The following is an 18,009-nucleotide window of genomic DNA, read 5'->3' as shown; positions in this document are numbered from 1 at the left end:
TTTTTCTTTTTGGATTAAAAAAAAAAATGCACAAAAAACCCCTAAAAAAATATATAAATAAATCACATCCTGCCCAATGTTGTCCTGCAAACAATTTTCCTATTGGAGGTATGAAAATAAATATAGTGAATGTAACAGGCTATGATAAATAGCCTATTATGTGCAAAAAACGGGTTAAAAATCACATTAAATTCTAACATTATTTTTTACATTGTTACATTATTATTACAATGATTTTATTTTCAAATTCTCTAAACTAAAAATTTAAATAAAAACAAAAGTACAGACTATTTATATTAGCCTATATTAGAATATACCTGTGAAATAGAAGTTGTGCACTGTGGAAAAAACAGCACATCTCAAATGCTTTAAACAACACAAGTATGTACCTGTCAGACTCCCATATATATATGTCAGAGCATATGACAGGGCAAGCCACTTTAAACTATACGTGTTAACTATTATTTTACCAGTTTTTTAAGCCCTTACAAAGCATGGCTCATGTTTAGGACAAAGTGAATTATGCACCTTCCCCGTAGCAGCATATTCTGCGTCCTCCGCTATTTTTCAGATGTGCTCGTATCAAACTACCGTATATCGATAAAACTGTATTGCCTCATTTCATATCGTTTATAAAAAGCAATAGATCAGATATATCGATATACCGCCGCACAGCCCTACTTGAACCCTAGCTAACATGCTAAGGGTGTCCCGCAGATGGCCCCTCGAGCTCGTACAGTGCTGTCAAAAGCATTGTATTAGAAAACGTTTTGCGGTTTATTTAGTAATTAAGGCCATATCAGTCATCATACAGTCCCCAACCAAACCTTATGAATATGGAAAAATCACAACCCCTTCTAGTGCTTGCTTGTGCAAAAGTCTCTTTATTCTAAACTGATTCTGTCAAAAGGTTAACTCCATAAAAGTAAATATTGTGAATTATATTCAAGACATACTAGTTTAATTTGACCCAGAAGTCTAAAGCGTAAGGCTGATAATCAGATTCAGCACACTCACACCAGACAGAACTGAGGATTTTACTCTTGACGCTCTACACAGTTCCGGATTATAAAACGCTCTAATCTCTGTGCTAGTGCTCCGTATCTCAGATGACCATTTGGGTATCTGATATCTAAAACAACAGAATCAACCAAAGCAAGTAAAGTTGCATATAAGCTATTGCACATTTAATTGAATGCAAACATGTGTGAGATATTTAGACATTCATACAGATGCATGTGTGATACTAAGCCACATAAACCAGGTCAGAACACCAGCAGTTACACACCGTGCCATTTCCTCTAGATTTAAATCTCATTTAAAGGGGTCCTATTATGCTTTTCCACTTTAGTTAGTGTAATGTTGCTGTTTGAGCTCAAAAAGAAAAAAAAAAGTCCACTCCAAAGGGAGATGTTTTATTTAACAGAATCCACTTTTCAAGAACTACAACCAAAGGCTTGTTTGGACTACAACACAATTTTTCCAGATCTTATGAAGTCATAATGTTCCTCATTTAAATATCCGCACTCACGGAATACGCAAAAAAGGTGTCAATTACTGTTTGGATTACCATAGTTTTCAGACAAATATCACGATTAAATGGTGTAGTATAACATCATATCTAAAGTGTCTAAGAAAATTGCAAAAACAAAACACACCACTTTGAAACGTCCTGTGAAAGCCATGCTTGCATAGTCCGTGAATGAAATCCGTTCTGCACGATCCTCTAGTTTGTTAACATTATTATTATTATTAAGTCTAAATCAGGCTTGAATTGGTTTGAAATTGATACCATCCTTAATAGGCTTTTTATATCTGAGTGAGAGCTGGCTGTTATGAACATTTCACGAACGCGCTAAGTGGTGTTAATCAAACCAAACTAAGGCAATCACAGCACACTGGGCCAGCTAACCAATCACAGCACATTTCGTATTTTGGAAGGAGGGGCTTCATCGAAATGGTGCATTTGCCCAGACTGGGGATATAGGAGCTGTAACAAAGTAAAAATACGTGAAAAATAACAATCAAGCATTAAAACATATTCGAGTACACCCCAAAAACAAAATCAAGACTTTGTAAAAGAGCATAATAGGATCCCTTTAAATATTCATACAACAATTCTGATAATGACATGAAAGAAACATTAAAAGGAACAGTTCACCCAAATATGGAAATGTTTCACTCTCCCTGTCATTTCAAACCGTATTTCTTCTGTGAAGTTTATTTTTTTCCTTAAGAATATGCCAGGGTAAAGCTCCAAAATTACAAAGAAAATCATCATAGAATTGGTTCACATGCCATCTATGTTAAGTCTTCTTAAGTGATATGATAGATTGATGACCATGAGGAAAAAGACCTAAATAAGTCATAATTCACTGAAAACCTTGACACGAAACCGTGATGTCTGATACATAAATTGGATCTTTTCAATGAATTAGTTGATTAAGTTCACAAAACCAGACTGACGGATTCATTCACAACTCGTTTTTAAGTCAATGCTAAAATGTTCATTTCTGGATGATCTAAATGCATTATCACTTATCTTTAATTAAACCCATCTCTTGACTCAAAACAAATCAATAAAATGAACCTCATGAACTAAATATACGTGCAGAGAACAAATTTGTTCTCCTCTGCCTGGGTGCTTATGAAAGATTTATTTAGATATTCAAAAACAGACATTAAAAAGTGAGTGTGTGTTGGTGTAAATGTGGCCCAGACATGCGAGTATGTGTGTGTTTCTCCACAGGGGGCATTCTTGCATCAGGCAGCCGAGGGGCCGTGGCGGGTTAACGGGTTCATTCTGTATCCCAGCATGCTCTGCTGCATCCTTTATGCCGCAGTGTATGTGTGGGAGCCGACATGTCAGAAAGAGATGATGTGCATATATGTGTATGTCCATGTGCGCATGTCAAGTGCAGTCAAAAACATTACCGGAATCTTTTTGCTGATGCGGAACAAGCGAATGATTCTGGTTTAGACACTGAACTCCAACTGTTAACACAGTTAATATCTGATAAAGACAATAGTGACAGAATTGCCAATAATGATTTCTCAGGCCTCACTCAGGACCTGAGGCAGTAATAGATGTCATGGCACATTTGTCATGGGTCACGACGGTCCACTAATCAACTCTGCTGCCAAAAATTTACTAGTCAATTAGTGAGCTCAACTAGGTTATTTAGATTTTTTTTCTATAGTATTCCATCCATCCATCCATTTACATTACATTATTATTATTATACATACACTACCATTTGACTGTTTTTATCAAATAAATGCACAAGAGAGCATAAGAGACTTTTCAAAGAAAAGCTACAAATCGTACTGATCCTGTCTGTCAGTATGAACACCTTGAACTGAGCAACTGCTAAAACATTCTCCCAAAATGCAGATTTCATCTGCCTATACTGTAGCAACAAATCCTAAAGATCTAAGAGCTCAGATCAAACCAGTCACGGTCTGCTGACAAAGCCGAAACATCTCTCAGACAGAGCTTCAGTAAATAAATATTCATTTAAATTAATCTGTCATATGAATTATGACCTCATTACACAACACATAAACAACAAAACAATGTTTAACAGGACCAAAATGTAATTCAAGATCTGAAATACTGTTTCAGGGCATTCTGTAAATATCAGGGAAATGCAAAACTACATATTTTCATAATCAACCGGACAGTGGGTTGTCTAAAGTCGAGCGTAAAGATGTCCGTCTCACAGACCAGTGAAAAAACTGAAGCCTGAAAGGAAAGCAAGAATGTGCATTTAGCTTCAATATTTCTTTAGTGCTGATCATTTAAAAGGGACTTCAACTTCTCAGAAAGGGTTTTGCTGTTTAATATAGTTTAGCAAGCTAAAGCACAGCATACTAAAACCTTCTAAGAGTAGCAGCATCTCTGAATTCATTCCCCACCTCTAATTTAATATTAAAGATAAAAAAAGAAAAGATAATTCAGTCAACTATCCTGACCCATCCCAAATTAATAGACAAAACTGATTTAACTTAAGGCATCGCCTCACCGGGACAGGTATCGAACTGAAGCGTTCATTTAGTCCTATGGCAAGAAGATTGCGAACGGGAATAAACATGACATACTCCAAAATGAATGCTGTCCTTTACAGTGCAAGAAGCTGAGAAAACCACAAAGAGTTCTGGATATGTTTGAAGTTTAACGCTCTTTCATTAGAAATGCATGCATGACACTGCACAGCACTTCTCGAAAGGAGGTGATGACAACCTTGTCTGTGTTAAAAAGGCTTTCTATCCCTGCATTCTTGTCGCACAATCTGCAATTTACAGCCTGAACTGAGTTTCAAAAATAAGCTTGATGAATGAAAAGATTAAAAGAATGCTTGAGACATAAAAATGGCAAAACAAGGAGAACAAATAAAAGAAAGTACATTAGTAGGCTGAATTCATCTTTGAAACTTCAAGGTTAACAGCTTCAGTCACTTCTGCAATAACTGGAAGAAGAAAAAAAAAGAAGAAAAGTAAAAACTGTGATTATAAATGCCAAAGTTCTGCATAGCAGATTTTAAGTTAGCTGGAGAACTCGCAGTGACTCCGACGTTGGGGCCCACAGACATCTTACGGTTTACTGAGACTGAGTCAGCTGGGATACGAATAGGAAAGGACAGAGAAAATATGTCAAAGACTAATACAGAGACAGCTGAGAAAAGAGACAGTGCTTTTAACACTGTCTGTTGATTACTGTTAAAGAGAATTCATAGCATTGGGTTATCAAATCAAGCTTTCCACTCAAATCCAAAGTGTGCTTCTTGATGCTCCAATTAGTCGGTTTTACAATATACGAAGCGTATTATTTTAAAGGGCAAGTGTTAGGACCCATTTTAATTTCCATATAAATAGCATATGTCATAGAACAGAGACTTATTTAGGCAAGGACCCCCAAATATGACAACCCCTTGTGAGGGACCCTCTTTTATATGTGAGGGCAGCTATACATTTTCATGTATAAAGACTCATCTTTATAGAGTGTGAGAAAAAGAGAATGTTTTATAAGAGCAACAGACTTTTATATTGTCATTCAGGGTTGTTCTTGCATTAAAGTGGTAACACTTTACAATAAGGTTTCATTCGTTAACATTAGTTAATGTATTAACTAACATGAATAGTGCGTTTGTTAATCTTTGTTAACATAATTTAATCAAAATACAGCATGTTATTAGCATGTTAAATACAGTTCATTTTAGTTCACAATGCATTAATGTTAACAAATACAACTTTTGATTTTAATAATGTATTAGTAAATTATCATTAACAAAGATAAATAAATGCTGTAAAGGTGCAGTTTATTATTAGTTCATGTTAATAACGTAATTAACTAATGGAACCTTATTGGTAAAGTGTTGCCAAAAAAGCTAAGGGTGATGGTGACGAAGAGAAACTGTTGCATTAAACATTTTTAATTAATATCTTAAGTTAACACTATGACTTTGATAGCCCTAAAAAAAGTTCTCAAACTTTCTGTGGATACGCAGTTAGAAAACCCGATTTAACACTTCACTTAACTTCATATGCTGAATCTGAACTGCCATCACATATGAAGGCACTCGCATTGGTTTTGGGATTGAAAGACTGAGAAAGACGGCAAAGAGAGGCTGTTGAGAACTTTGCGACATCTTCAGAATCCAAATAAATCATGGACAATGAAAACATGGTGAGCAACTGTGTGTGTGATCGAGTGTGTTTGTGTGCACTTGTGTGGTGGGCACAAGGCATTTCTGAGTGGCTTGCCAATACTTCAGAGTTCCCATCCAATCAAATGGCTAGAGAAGCGTTCCTTTTCATGGCATCCAAAGCTTCTCTCTAAGAGTCTGGAAGAAAATGCATCAGAAAACAAACACAAAAGCATTGAAAAAAAAAAATGGCAATCAAGCCCAAATAGTCTCCAACAATCAAAACAGCTTGTGGTAAATAACAGTCTCAAAAGCCAATCTGATGAATGATTGGGAATGACTCATTAAAGGATTTTCCCAACAAATACACATTAAAACTGTTCATGACATAGAAATGTTTGATGGTTTTTGCAAGACGTTAATGGGACGCATATGACAAGGATACTTTAAACTGTGTTTAAGAGAGAAAATATGTAAAAGTTTCTTTCTCAAGACAACTTGGTGTCTTGGTGCTCGCACAAAAAGCATTCTCAATCCTTACTGGAGTCACAAGTTTGGCAAAAACAATTACATTTTTCATTACCATTTTCAACTTTCATATACTCTAAATCGCAAATGAAATGAATATGAAATTAAATTAGATTTATTTTAACACTTGACTTTGGATACAAAATCAAACAAAAACAATATATGTTTTCAGAAAGCTTCTGTGCTCATTTCTGAATATCTAATGATCTGTAATGGTTCAACATCATGTCCTGACATGCTTTTGTATAAAAACAAATTAAATGTATCAATGCTTAAACTTTCACAAGAACACAATATTCAGATTTTGCCAAAACACTATTTCATCGATTACATCACTACTATGATATGCAGTGAAGCTTAAACTTAAATTAGATGCTAAACCAGTATAAATAGTTCTTGAGGATGAAAAAAAAAACAAAAAAAACAAAACAAACCAGAGCTGGAGAGGTTGATAAGGGTAATTGGTCAAATGCAGTCACATGGTTTACTGACATCTAAGCTGGCCCCATCTAGAAAATCAACTATTGCTCTGTATGCCCTGAACAGCAAGACCAGCTGTTATTTATTTTAGAGCTGTTATGTGACACTACGCCAAGTATGATACCAGTGGGGTCAGATTAGAAATAATGACTGTATACGAAGAGTCAAAGTAAAGTCTGATTGCAGCATTAAAAAGCCTTTCAAGATAAAAAGGTCTCTGATCAGAGCAGTTAGCTATTCAAAATAAATGGCCTACAAATTAATCTCCTAATATTTTAATGGCAAACTGTTCAGTACCATATGTGCCACGAAATCTGAGTCTTATTTTTTTACAAAGTTTAAGATCCCTTAATGCAGAAAATCTTGGAATATTATGGGACATAAAGAAAGTAAAGAGTAAGGAACTGCAGGTGGTAAAAGTCTATCCCATAACACAGGTCCAATTTTAGGCATCTACTACAACTAAATCTGGGATTTCACCAACATTTAAGTGAATCCCTCTGAAATCCCTGAACTTACACGGAGCTCTGACATTTTCCATGTGACTAAGAGAATGTGTATATATGCATGTCCAAAGAGGATCCGAAAGACTAAAGATATGTAGTGGTATGAAGTTTCCATTTTAGGCTAAAAGAGATGATGGCTTTTCCTAAATTAGCAATGCACACATCTTTCCTCTTACTCTAGCACAATGTTTCTCCAGGAGACTGCAACCAAAAATGTATTACTTATTGCCTCAAATTAATTACACATTTGAAACCAACACAGACTTCCCTAACATTACTTTCCTAATGACTCTGGGAGCTCCTCCAGAAAAACCCCTATAGTCAGTCAGTGTAATTTTGTGCTGAGCGATAGCCAGGTAAGATAACAGTAAATCTCTCTCCCAACTCACCCATGACAGAATAAAATTCCCTATAATCTTTTTAAAACTCTTCTTGACTGAGAAAATATTAAACTGGGGAAACAAAGATTTCAGATACCGAAAAATATGATTTGACTAAACAGGAGACAGTCAAAACAATAGAAAGAGAAATTGTAAAACTCCACAAAACTGTCCAAGTACAGCTGTAAGCTATCAACCTTGTCCGTCGACATAATTTGCATGTGGATATAGCATACCACGTCTTCCCCACTGACCTGCACGGATTAGCACTCCACACTAGGCATGTGTTACTGGAAATACAGAAGAATAATGGGAGACAAGAAGCACAGGGTCAAGTTCAGCATTAACCGTAAAGCCAAAGCCTACAACTTTATCTCTAAACAACGCGGATGATTGTATGACCTTCCCTTAATAGTTGTTACCTTCCCACCCCCAACTTACACTCCTCAACGAGAAAGCAGGCCACAGAAGTCAGGCGGTTTGTACAATCCGCAAGCTCACTCGACCGGCAGCACACTGCCACCACACTAAAAATATCACATAAGCCATGTGAGGAATTCAGAGTCATTTGTTTTTCCTGTGGATTTGAACAGATATCGGGGATCAAGTGCTTCCAACGATTCTTTGAATTACTACAATAAGATGATGATGATGATGATATGATGTCAAAGTATTTTATGACCGTTTCTTTCCTGCATGAATAAAATAAATAAAATAGTCCAAAAGTGAATTTAACAAACCAAAAAAAATATTAAATTTGTGTGAGGAACCTAAAGTAAGAAATGCTAACCAGATTTGACAGATTAACTTCAAGATTAAGATGAATATGATGAATAACAACGTAAATTTCTTATTTTTTTGGTGACACTTTACAATAAGTTTCAATTCTTTAACATTTCATGCATTAAATATAATAAGCGAACAATGAGCAACCTGATCATCCAAATCACTTGAAATCCATCAGACCTCCAGTTTGAGAACCACTGCTTCAAATCTATTAATGGTGCTCTGATCAGGATTTTTGGGGGCTGATTACCGATAACCGTAAGCAGTATTGGCCGATCACCGATACCGATCACCGAAATAAATAATACTACTCTAAATGACAATGTATTTTAAGTATAAAAAAAATTAAGTGATGACAAAGTATCATGAATTGACAACTCTTATTTATTGGCAAGCAACGTGCAACATATTCCGTTACCTCTCTGAGATGTGATTAGGAATTTAGAGCTTAAATATAGCATTCCTGTGAAATAAAAACTAAAAACAGAACAGTCTATATCAACAGAAAGTAATCAAATGCAAAAACTGCATAGTCTTCACTGTATAAATTAAATATAGATATATCCTACTAAATAGCAATGAGTAATTTTCTCTTTGTCTTCTCCAGTTTGATTAAGATTAATAATGACAGACGGCAGCAGGAATATTAGGCTGCTGTCATTTTAAGACCGATTGCACTGATATACTGATACTAGAACTGCCTGGCCGGTGAACGTAGTGAAGCAATTTCAGCTGTGCATAGAAAAAAAATTGTCACACAACATTTGCATCATCCGATTGGCTCTTCTGATCGGCCATTTCAGAGACCACTGATCAAACTACAGTATATAAAGCTATTATTGGCCAATAATGATCGGCGGCTGATCAATCGGAGCACCCTTAAAATCGATGTTTAGTCGGCTCAGGCAAGATTTTTTTTTATTTTTTATAAATGAACAAATACTGACAATAAATGCAGATATGGTCTATATGCAACCCTTGCATGCAGTTATGGGTGGCTACAATATTATTCATAAAATTAGAAGGAAACTAACAGAAAGAACATTAAGATTGAAAAGAGCAGATGTTTCTATGATTCCTTCTGATTGCAGAAATCACTAACTGCTGAAACTGCCTCTTCAACAAACCAAAAGCAGATTTTAAAACCAAAACCAAATGCCAGTGCTTTGATACCAGTCACAAGATCTCTGTAAATAATGGTTTTAAGGAACTGTACAGAACAATCAAGTTGAGATTCACAATCGTCAAGGGAGTCGTCCACCCATTTTAACAATCTTTAAAACAGAACCTCCCACTAGCCAGTGAAGAAACCACACACATTGAATTGCATGCTAGAGCTTTATGCCCCAAATGACACCCAATATCTCTACAATCACCACATTATTTAACCTTTGACACCCAATGCTGCTAAAGTAAAAAGCAAGGGTCTTCAAACCAATGCAATTAAACCATCACTATTCAGCTTTACCTCAAGTCTCTGGGACGTTTTTTGTTATGCAGGCCAGAGTAAATTTGAGCTGTGAACCTTCACGCATGTCAACCAATGAACCATAACTCGCCTACCACTGACACCAGGTATGGATGGCAAAATCACTTCAGGGAACCAACAGATGGTGCCCTTCATGTCAAGCTCGGGTTCCCTCCAATTGTTGGCTCACACAATATCTATTCTTGGACTTTGTTAGTGAGACTGCTGGACGTAGACTAATCAAACTGGAATGGGGTAATCCTTGGTCATTGCCACTTAATTCTCTCGTTAGTGCAGAGGAGAGCGTTGTAACGAAGGAGTTCTGGCACAGCGGTAATAAGAGTATTTATTTTTATTGGAGCACTCTGTTGTTTCAGGCCTTGAGCTTGGGTCTGGGATCTCTCTGCAGTGAATTGGTATAATGACATCCAAGAGGAAACCTTAATTAGCTGATCAAAATATGAGATGCAGTTTATCCTGTTATATATTGCCCTCTGGGTCTGAACAAGCCAGGTTAAGTATCACAAAAAGAGCAAGTGTAATCAACGTAGCTCAAATATCATAGCTATAACGGGTCTCAGCACATCCAGTGTACCTGATTACAGGTATGTAATAAAAATGCTACTCTAAATGAAACAAGGTTGTGCAAAACTACGCATTTTCATAATCGACTTGTCGATGCGGTGTCTCAATTATTAATCAATCTTACAGACTGACTAACAGGCTTCCCACATCTCTTTGAGATTAAGATTGAATTTGCATTACTTTTCCAGACATTTGTGATTACTAGATGAGGTTTTTAACAATTATTTGGTTTTACATCATAGCAAGCAGTTTCTCACAGACAAATGTTTTAAAGCCGAGCTACCAGAACAAAAAAAGTCTACAATTTAATTATTTCTCTGACTTTTCTAGGCCTGGAATTCACAGCATTAAAATTCCCTGTGGGAGCACTGATTGTATCATTAGGTTGATTTAGGGTCACGTCTACCAGACCCCGATCAGACGCATTTCTTCAGGGACACATTTTTGTTTAGCAGTAGTAAGATAGGGTGCAAGAGAAGGTAACAGAATGCAATCGTCTTAAGATGCATTTTTAAAATCGTTACTATTTTAGCTTGATGTGGTGCCTTATAGGGCAAACCACGTGCGCAGTGAGACGTGACGCACTGTGCACAGCACACAGACCAACATTAAAAAAAATAAAAAAAAATAATAGAATTCGATATGGTAACTGACAGACATTCAGCAAAAAGGATAATTATCTATAACATTTTATTGCAAATATACAGTTTAAAGGGGTCCTATTATGCTTTTTTACATTTTCAATGTTCTTTAGTGTGTCGTGTTGCTGTTTGAGCATGAAAAAGGCCTGCAAAGTTACAAAGCATAAAGTCACTGGTCTGGTTGATTTGCTTTAGTAGTGTGTTCAAACTCACGGTTATGGTAAGTGTGACATATCCGAAACATGCTCGAAGCAGTTGACCAATCACAACACACTGATCCAGCATTACAAAAAGACTGGCAAAAGAGGTGATGGAAAAATGCAAAATAGGTGAAAAATAAGTGTTTTTTCAATATATTAAAGAATGAAAACTAGACCCTAAAACATGAAAAATACACCCCAAAAAGCGCATAATAAGTCCCCTTTAATGCGGTGCATTTGAAATACAAGTTGTGCTTTGGTGAAAGTAGCGGCGCTGATTTAAGTGGATGAATTTACAGTTGCAACTTCTCAGACTTTACCATGTTGACATTCTAACAGCGCACTACAACCAGCTTCCCCAAATTCTCTCTGAGAGGTAGCACCCCCAAAATTCATCCCCTGACAACCATTCCACTAAAAATAAAGCTGGAAACTGAAAAAAACAACAACAAAAAAAACATTTTAGTCTTCCATTCAGATTCATCTTGAAAAATTTGCACGTAACAAACATAAGTATCTAAAAAAAAATTTAAAATAATAATAATATATATATATATATATATATATATATCATTCTTTTTTTTTCTTCTTTTTTTTAAACCTGTAGTGGCCATTTAAGCTCCAGACGCAACAAAACTCAGCTAACACTCGCACACACAATAGTATGATCAATCAGTGTGGAACGAATGCTAAAAATAGCTGACCTGCATCTGTAATGCAACAGACATAATCATCTCATGGCCCTTCATCTGGTGAAAGTCACCCATGCAAATCAAGCTTTAAATTTTGGATTCAATTCAAAAACAAAATGCAGATACACAAATTAATAAAGCATCACTTCTGTCAGTGGAGCGTAAAGGACAACTGACCTGTTATCATGAATCCTCTAGGGGAGTGTGAGAAGTGTTTAGGGTATTGTTTGTGGAGCCGGTAGTCTTTCTCGCTCCGTGACCGAGTGCGCTCAGAAGCCCGGTCCGAGAATTCGGAACTGGGCCAGGCCCTGCGCAGAGTGGTACTGCGTGTTTTTTTCATGATGAGCCCGGATAAAAGCAGCGTGCCGGCACCAGCTCTGGGATCACACCAACACGGTCAAACTCCAGACATGGCGGGACACGGCTCTATCCACCTCTTTCTTCTTCCAACGGTCAGGAAAATGCACACACACGCAATCACAGATGCTCGGGTTGTAAAGCGGTTGTGGAATCCCTTAGGAATGGTTTCGGGTCCTCCCGATCCTGAATCCGTCAGCTGCAGATGCATCCAGCGACGCATCACCCTCCACGTACCTAATCCTGGCTTACGGTTACTGGATTCATGTGCAAACAGAGGCACACATGCAGATTACTCTCACATGCTCTGCGATTGTAGCGGCATGTGGATGGAAGACGAGGAGGTGTGTGGGAGTGGAGGGAGGAAGGGTAAAAGGGGACTCATGTGGGAGAGATGGAAGGAGGGGGGATTCAGAGGGGTCGGAGTGGGGGGCTGCAGGGTTTTTTCACCGTGAGAAGAACCCTAGATTCAAACAAAAGATCAATTCAGCCAAGCTTCAATCCACTAGTGCAGAGCCGTCGAGACAAAAGAAACCCCCAAATACAAATTAGACTTTTAAGACCAGAAACCACAGCGGAGACAAAGTCTCAGGCTCTTGTCTTCGTGTGCAGGGCAGGGGTCCTACAACCATGCAGAAATGACAAGAGGAGGAAATATATATTTGAGACACTAGATCCAAGTCCTCCCCCTTCTCGGATTCAAATCCAATCCTGGAAAAAGACCGCTCAATCTGTTAAGAAAAATAACATGTCACAGAGAGACATCCCACTTGGGTGCGTTGAAAGACTTGGGAGATTTCTGATGCATTCATAGTCTGTGACCAAGATAAACACTGATGCGAATACAGGCGTCCAGAGTGAAAGCACGTAGAAGAACAGTCCGTCTTCTGGTCTTTCTCCAGACCGTGTTGTCTGACTTTCCTCTCCGCATACAGCTCCTGCTTTCGGCAGCGCACGCTAATGGTTTGAGGAGATGTCCCTCTTCAGACTTGTTGATCCAGTCAGGGTGAGCTTCTCACCACAAAACCTTCTGGGGTTTCTCTCGCAGTCTCTTTCTCACTTTCTGGCAGTCCGCCCAGCCAACAGAAACACTGCGCTTTATTTACATACGCTGGCTCGCAACCTCCCCAAACAGCCAAACCGTTGCAGTAAAGAGTGTGTGAGAAATGAGGACGAGGAGTCCCTCATCTGCAAGCGACGAATGACAAAAGAGTTGAAGCGGTGCCTTTTCCAAAAGATCTTATTTTCTCAGTCTCTTCTCTCACTTTTTATACTAAAAATCCTCCTTCCTCCAGGCAGAGTCACTCACAATTCCCACTCGTTCCTGTCAGTCGAAGCACCAGCTGCAAGAGAAATTCCTCTGGAATGCAATTAAAGAGATCCCTCCACGGCAGCGCGAGCGGGAAAAAGGGGTTCGGGGAGCAGTGTGAAATGGTGAATGGAGATCTATCCCTCCCTCTCTCGCTCGGTCACGCTGTCATCCCTCCCTACCTCTCCAGACAGGAGCGCAATAGCGCAGCTGTTTGAGAACACAGCCAATCACTCCAAGGCAGCAAACGGAGAGAGAATGCGACAGGATCTCTCTCTTTCATGCACATTGCATTATTTAGTCAGAGTTGCAGAGGGGAATACGACCATCACAGCGATACACACAAAAAGAACAATGTATATTTACGAGTGAATATTATCCATACAGACAAGGATATTAGTTCCAAATTGCATTAAAAAGGTATAAACATAATTAGAAATAAAAGGTGTTTCAATAAAAAATAAATTAAAAAAAGGAATGCATTAAGGGTGTTTCTTCAACTTTGGGCACTTTTTGTGTCCCAGGGATTTTTATGAAAACTAAAACAAAAATAAATGTTTTTGTTTGTTGAAGGTCACATTAAAATAGTCTCAGAAACTTTTTAGCATGCCTTTAATTCATTTTAAATTACATGCTTAAAACTGCTTATCTAAAATATATATTTTGATAATATATAATATTTAAATGATTTAGGTTTTTAAAAAATGTTTATAATTTTTTCCACAACAGTGAAGAGAAAAAAATGGCATGTAATTTCTAGGGCTGCATCTAAAGATGATTTTAATAATCGATTAATCTGACGATTATTTTTTCAATGAATCGGATAAATAAAAAAAAAACCATTAATTTCCAACCCTTTATTCAAAAACAGAACTGACAGTGCAAATTCGCAGTGCAAAAAAATGGACTAACACAAAAACATACACATGTATGCTTTACATCTGCCAAATATATAGGATTTTTAAAAATAAAGTGCACAAAAAGATATTTTTGTTTAAAGGGACCAGAGCTGTCGAACAATAAATTATTTCTAAAAAAACAGGATTTGTTTGAACATCAGAACTTGTTCTCTACACTACACACGCACACACTCACAAACTCTCACACTCACAGATGAACACACTCACAAACTTGTGTTTTGTTTTGGGTCAAAGATGTTCTAATCTTTAACAAAATGTTTGACATTATTTGACAAGCAAATGCACACAAAAGACAAGTCTCGCGCATGGATAATAGGTAATAGCAATAATAATAACAGAAGATAATATCTCTAGTCTATCCTAATATGAATTATAAATACAATGTATATAAAATATAAATACAATATAAAATAATATAAAAAAAAAACAAATACAATGGTGTGTAAGGTATTTTGCAGCTCATCCTTTCCGAGCATATAGTGAAGCTTTAGGGAGTCATTTAGAGTAAAGATTGAAAAATTCAGAGCTGCAAATTGTGGAAAAAATATTCCCCTTGTAGTGGTACTTGGGACAGACAAGAAAGTGTTTTCATTTTCTGTCTATCTGATTCAAATCACAGTCTGCTAATTCAGTGGTAAGAATTTAATTGTTTTTATTTATATTGTTGTCCATTTATCGAACTTCCATGCCTCTTTTATAGTAATTATATATTACTATGTATGTAGTATGATGTACCAATTTACTAATGCTCAGACACACTGGGTCTCTTTCGCGTGCTGTCGCTCGCGCGCGGACACACTCTGTCTTTCTCGCACTCGCTCGAGGAGTTCGCTTTGCTTTTGTCCTGTCCGGCGCCACATAGATCTGCTCAAGTATCTCAACTACAAAACTCAAGTATGAACCTTTAAAATAGCAAAAGAGCAAAGCCCCACTTAGATATATCATTGTATTTCATTGTATGTATTTTTTTTTTAACTGAAGTAGGTTCTATACATATATATATATTATATTTATTGCACATTTATTGCATTAATTTAGATATACTTGCTATATAATATAATTCATTTAAGGCATGACCTTATATTTCAGGTATTCATTTCTGTATTTTTGAATTTGTAATTGGCATTTTTTTTCCCTTTATTGTTTGTTTTCTTGTCTCATTATTTTCTTCTATTGTATTGTTGTAAAAAAGATTTTCAAAATAATAATAAAATAAAAAATAAATAAATAAATATATATTTTAAAAAAATCTAAAGAGAAGTACCCTCAAAAGATACACCTACCCATGTACCATACTGATCCCTAAAGGCTGCATAAAAATGTACAGTTTAGGAGTTAGTAAGGTACAAAGGTATACATACATTTAAGAGTACTGCTACAGTGACAAACTGTTATACTTCTAAAGGTAACATTTTGCACATTGTTAGTACACAAAATAAACTAGTAAAAGTGTTTATTTTCTGAAAGTCCAATAGCGCACACAATGAAGGAAACACCCTAAAACACCATTTATACTGGATCTCCTGAAGACACTGTGCGTGAGATGCTTTTCCATTTTGTTCAGTAGAATTTGGCCCTAGTTTTCCACAAACTGTATTTAACAAGGCTACTCTCGGTCTCGTTCCCCCTCCTCAGGGCAGATCATTAATCAGAGGGAGGACTCCCTCTCTGTCCGGCCAAATGAGCAGTGAGAAACTAATGTTTTTCCAATAAGCCACAGATCAGAGGTCACCCATCCATAAAGCAGAGTTCCACCATCTTTCTCATTAATATCAACAATCTGTGCCCACGGCTTGCTGCAAACAAATTGACATCAGCGTGTTCTGAATGAAATCAAACAGACTATTATGATTCAAAGAATGGAACAAGTAATTTGTAACTATTTATGATTAACCAAATGGTGTCTTTTGAGCTTTGGAAATGGTTTGAGCTGATGGTTTGCAGGCAGAGGGTGTTGGGTTACAGAGCTCTTAAATGGAACACTACAGATTCATGGAGAGATGAAACCTGCTGTAGGTCACACTCAACCTTGGCTCACTAGTACAGACTTTGCAGGAGTCTTGGCAAATGCGGTTTACAACTTTCCATGAGGTCTGGACAGTTTCGAGGAAGACAACACTCCTACTGTAACTAGATTTATCTAGTTGGAGGTAGAGCATGGATCTAGCAACACCAAGGTCATGGGTTCGATTCCAAGGGAACGAATACGTAGAATGCATTACAAGTAGGGCTGCACGATATATATCGTTTTAGCATCGATATCACGATGTGCGCATCCACGATAGTCACATCCAACGCTATCTCACGACCAATTCGTACGAATTTGTACGAGTGATTAAAAAGTGGCCAATTCGTATGAATACGTACGACCTCACTTGTACGAATTTGTACGATTTGTCTAAACCCACGTGATGGGTAGGTTTAGGGGCGGGGTCAGGGGTAGGTCATTCGTACAAATTCATACGAATTGGACAACTCGTAAAATATGTACGATTTAGCAAAAATTTTACTAATTCGTACGAGTGAGGTCGTATGAATTCGTACGAATTAGCCACCCCGTAAAATTCGTACGAATTGCCGATGTAATGGCGCTTTTTGCCGGTGCGGCACGGCTCGGTTCGCTTTAGCTCGGTTGCTTTTCCACTGCAGTTCATCCCGCTTCAAAGTGGGTGGAATTATGACTGATCGTTATAGTTTATCCGCTCCTCAGCAACCAACAAGAGGAACGTCTGCACTTCTCGTCCACGGACCACGATTCAGCCATTTCTTTTTTGGAAGTTTTTTTTCTTCAAGCAAGTAGTTTTAAAACAGGTCCTACAGCGGTGTCTGTTACTGGCTATTTAAATGCAGCGGGTTTGATGTCTCGCAAATACAATGACACTGGTAGTGACGATTCTGTCTGTCTCACCAATCAGTGATCTGCAGTGTTTTCACGTCACATTTTAGTATCGGTGCGGTACGCTTGGAACCTCAACAGGGATGGTACAATTTAAAGCGATCCGTACCGTACTGTACCACGCAGTGGAAAAGCGCCAAAGCGTGCCGTACTGAACCGAACCGTCCCGTACCATGCAGTGGAAAAGCGCCTTAAGTAGCCTTACTGTACTGGTCCAATTGTCCGTGCGACACTTCAGTCGCGCCGTACTCCGCTTTATTCCTATGGGTGACGTCACGCGACTTTAACGCGCCCGGGAAGGCGGCGCTTCATTTGGAAAAATGCTGCGCGTCAAAAAGCTGGCCGATGCCCATCTTTATGCAAATGAATCCGTCAAACGCGACGCGTCTATCCAATAGAAGTAGTCTCTCGAGGGGCCTTTGTTCTAGACTGGCCACTGGGTCAAAACCACACCCATAGCGGTAAACTTGAGGAACGCCCATCAACTTACAAATGTGGAGAGGCGTGCGACACCACGCTTCAGTCGTGTCGCAAAAGTGGATCAGTACCGTTAGGGATCGTAGTTGATCCGTGATTCATGATCAGTACGGGCCAGCAGATCCCCGGCCCGTAACGC

The 18,009-nt window shown here is 37.8% G+C and overlaps 1 protein-coding gene across 3 annotated transcripts in view; it reads right to left on the bottom strand.

Annotated features, from left to right (window-relative positions):
- stox2b (storkhead box 2b) overlaps window positions 1-18,009 on the bottom strand; it is a 67,487-nt gene that overhangs the window by 26,110 nt on the left and 23,368 nt on the right. The window contains exon 1 of one of the 3 annotated variants that reach the window (XM_077247471.1): window positions 12,089-12,382. The exons of the other annotated variants lie outside the window; for them this stretch is intronic. Within the exon in view, the coding sequence (XP_077103586.1) occupies window positions 12,089-12,251 (163 nt within the window). The 5' untranslated portion in view covers window positions 12,252-12,382. Of the gene's footprint in view, window positions 1-12,088; window positions 12,383-18,009 lie in introns of those variants that run through there. 3 annotated transcript variants of the gene reach the window in all.

Source organism: Siphateles boraxobius, unplaced genomic scaffold, assembly GCF_051911475.1.
Source record: "Siphateles boraxobius isolate OS27281-9 unplaced genomic scaffold, OSU_SipBor_1 3, whole genome shotgun sequence".
In the NCBI taxonomy this organism is placed as follows: Eukaryota; Metazoa; Chordata; class Actinopteri; order Cypriniformes; family Leuciscidae; genus Siphateles; species Siphateles boraxobius.
Note: the sequence above shows the minus strand (reverse complement) of the source record. Positions and strands in the feature narration are given on the sequence as shown.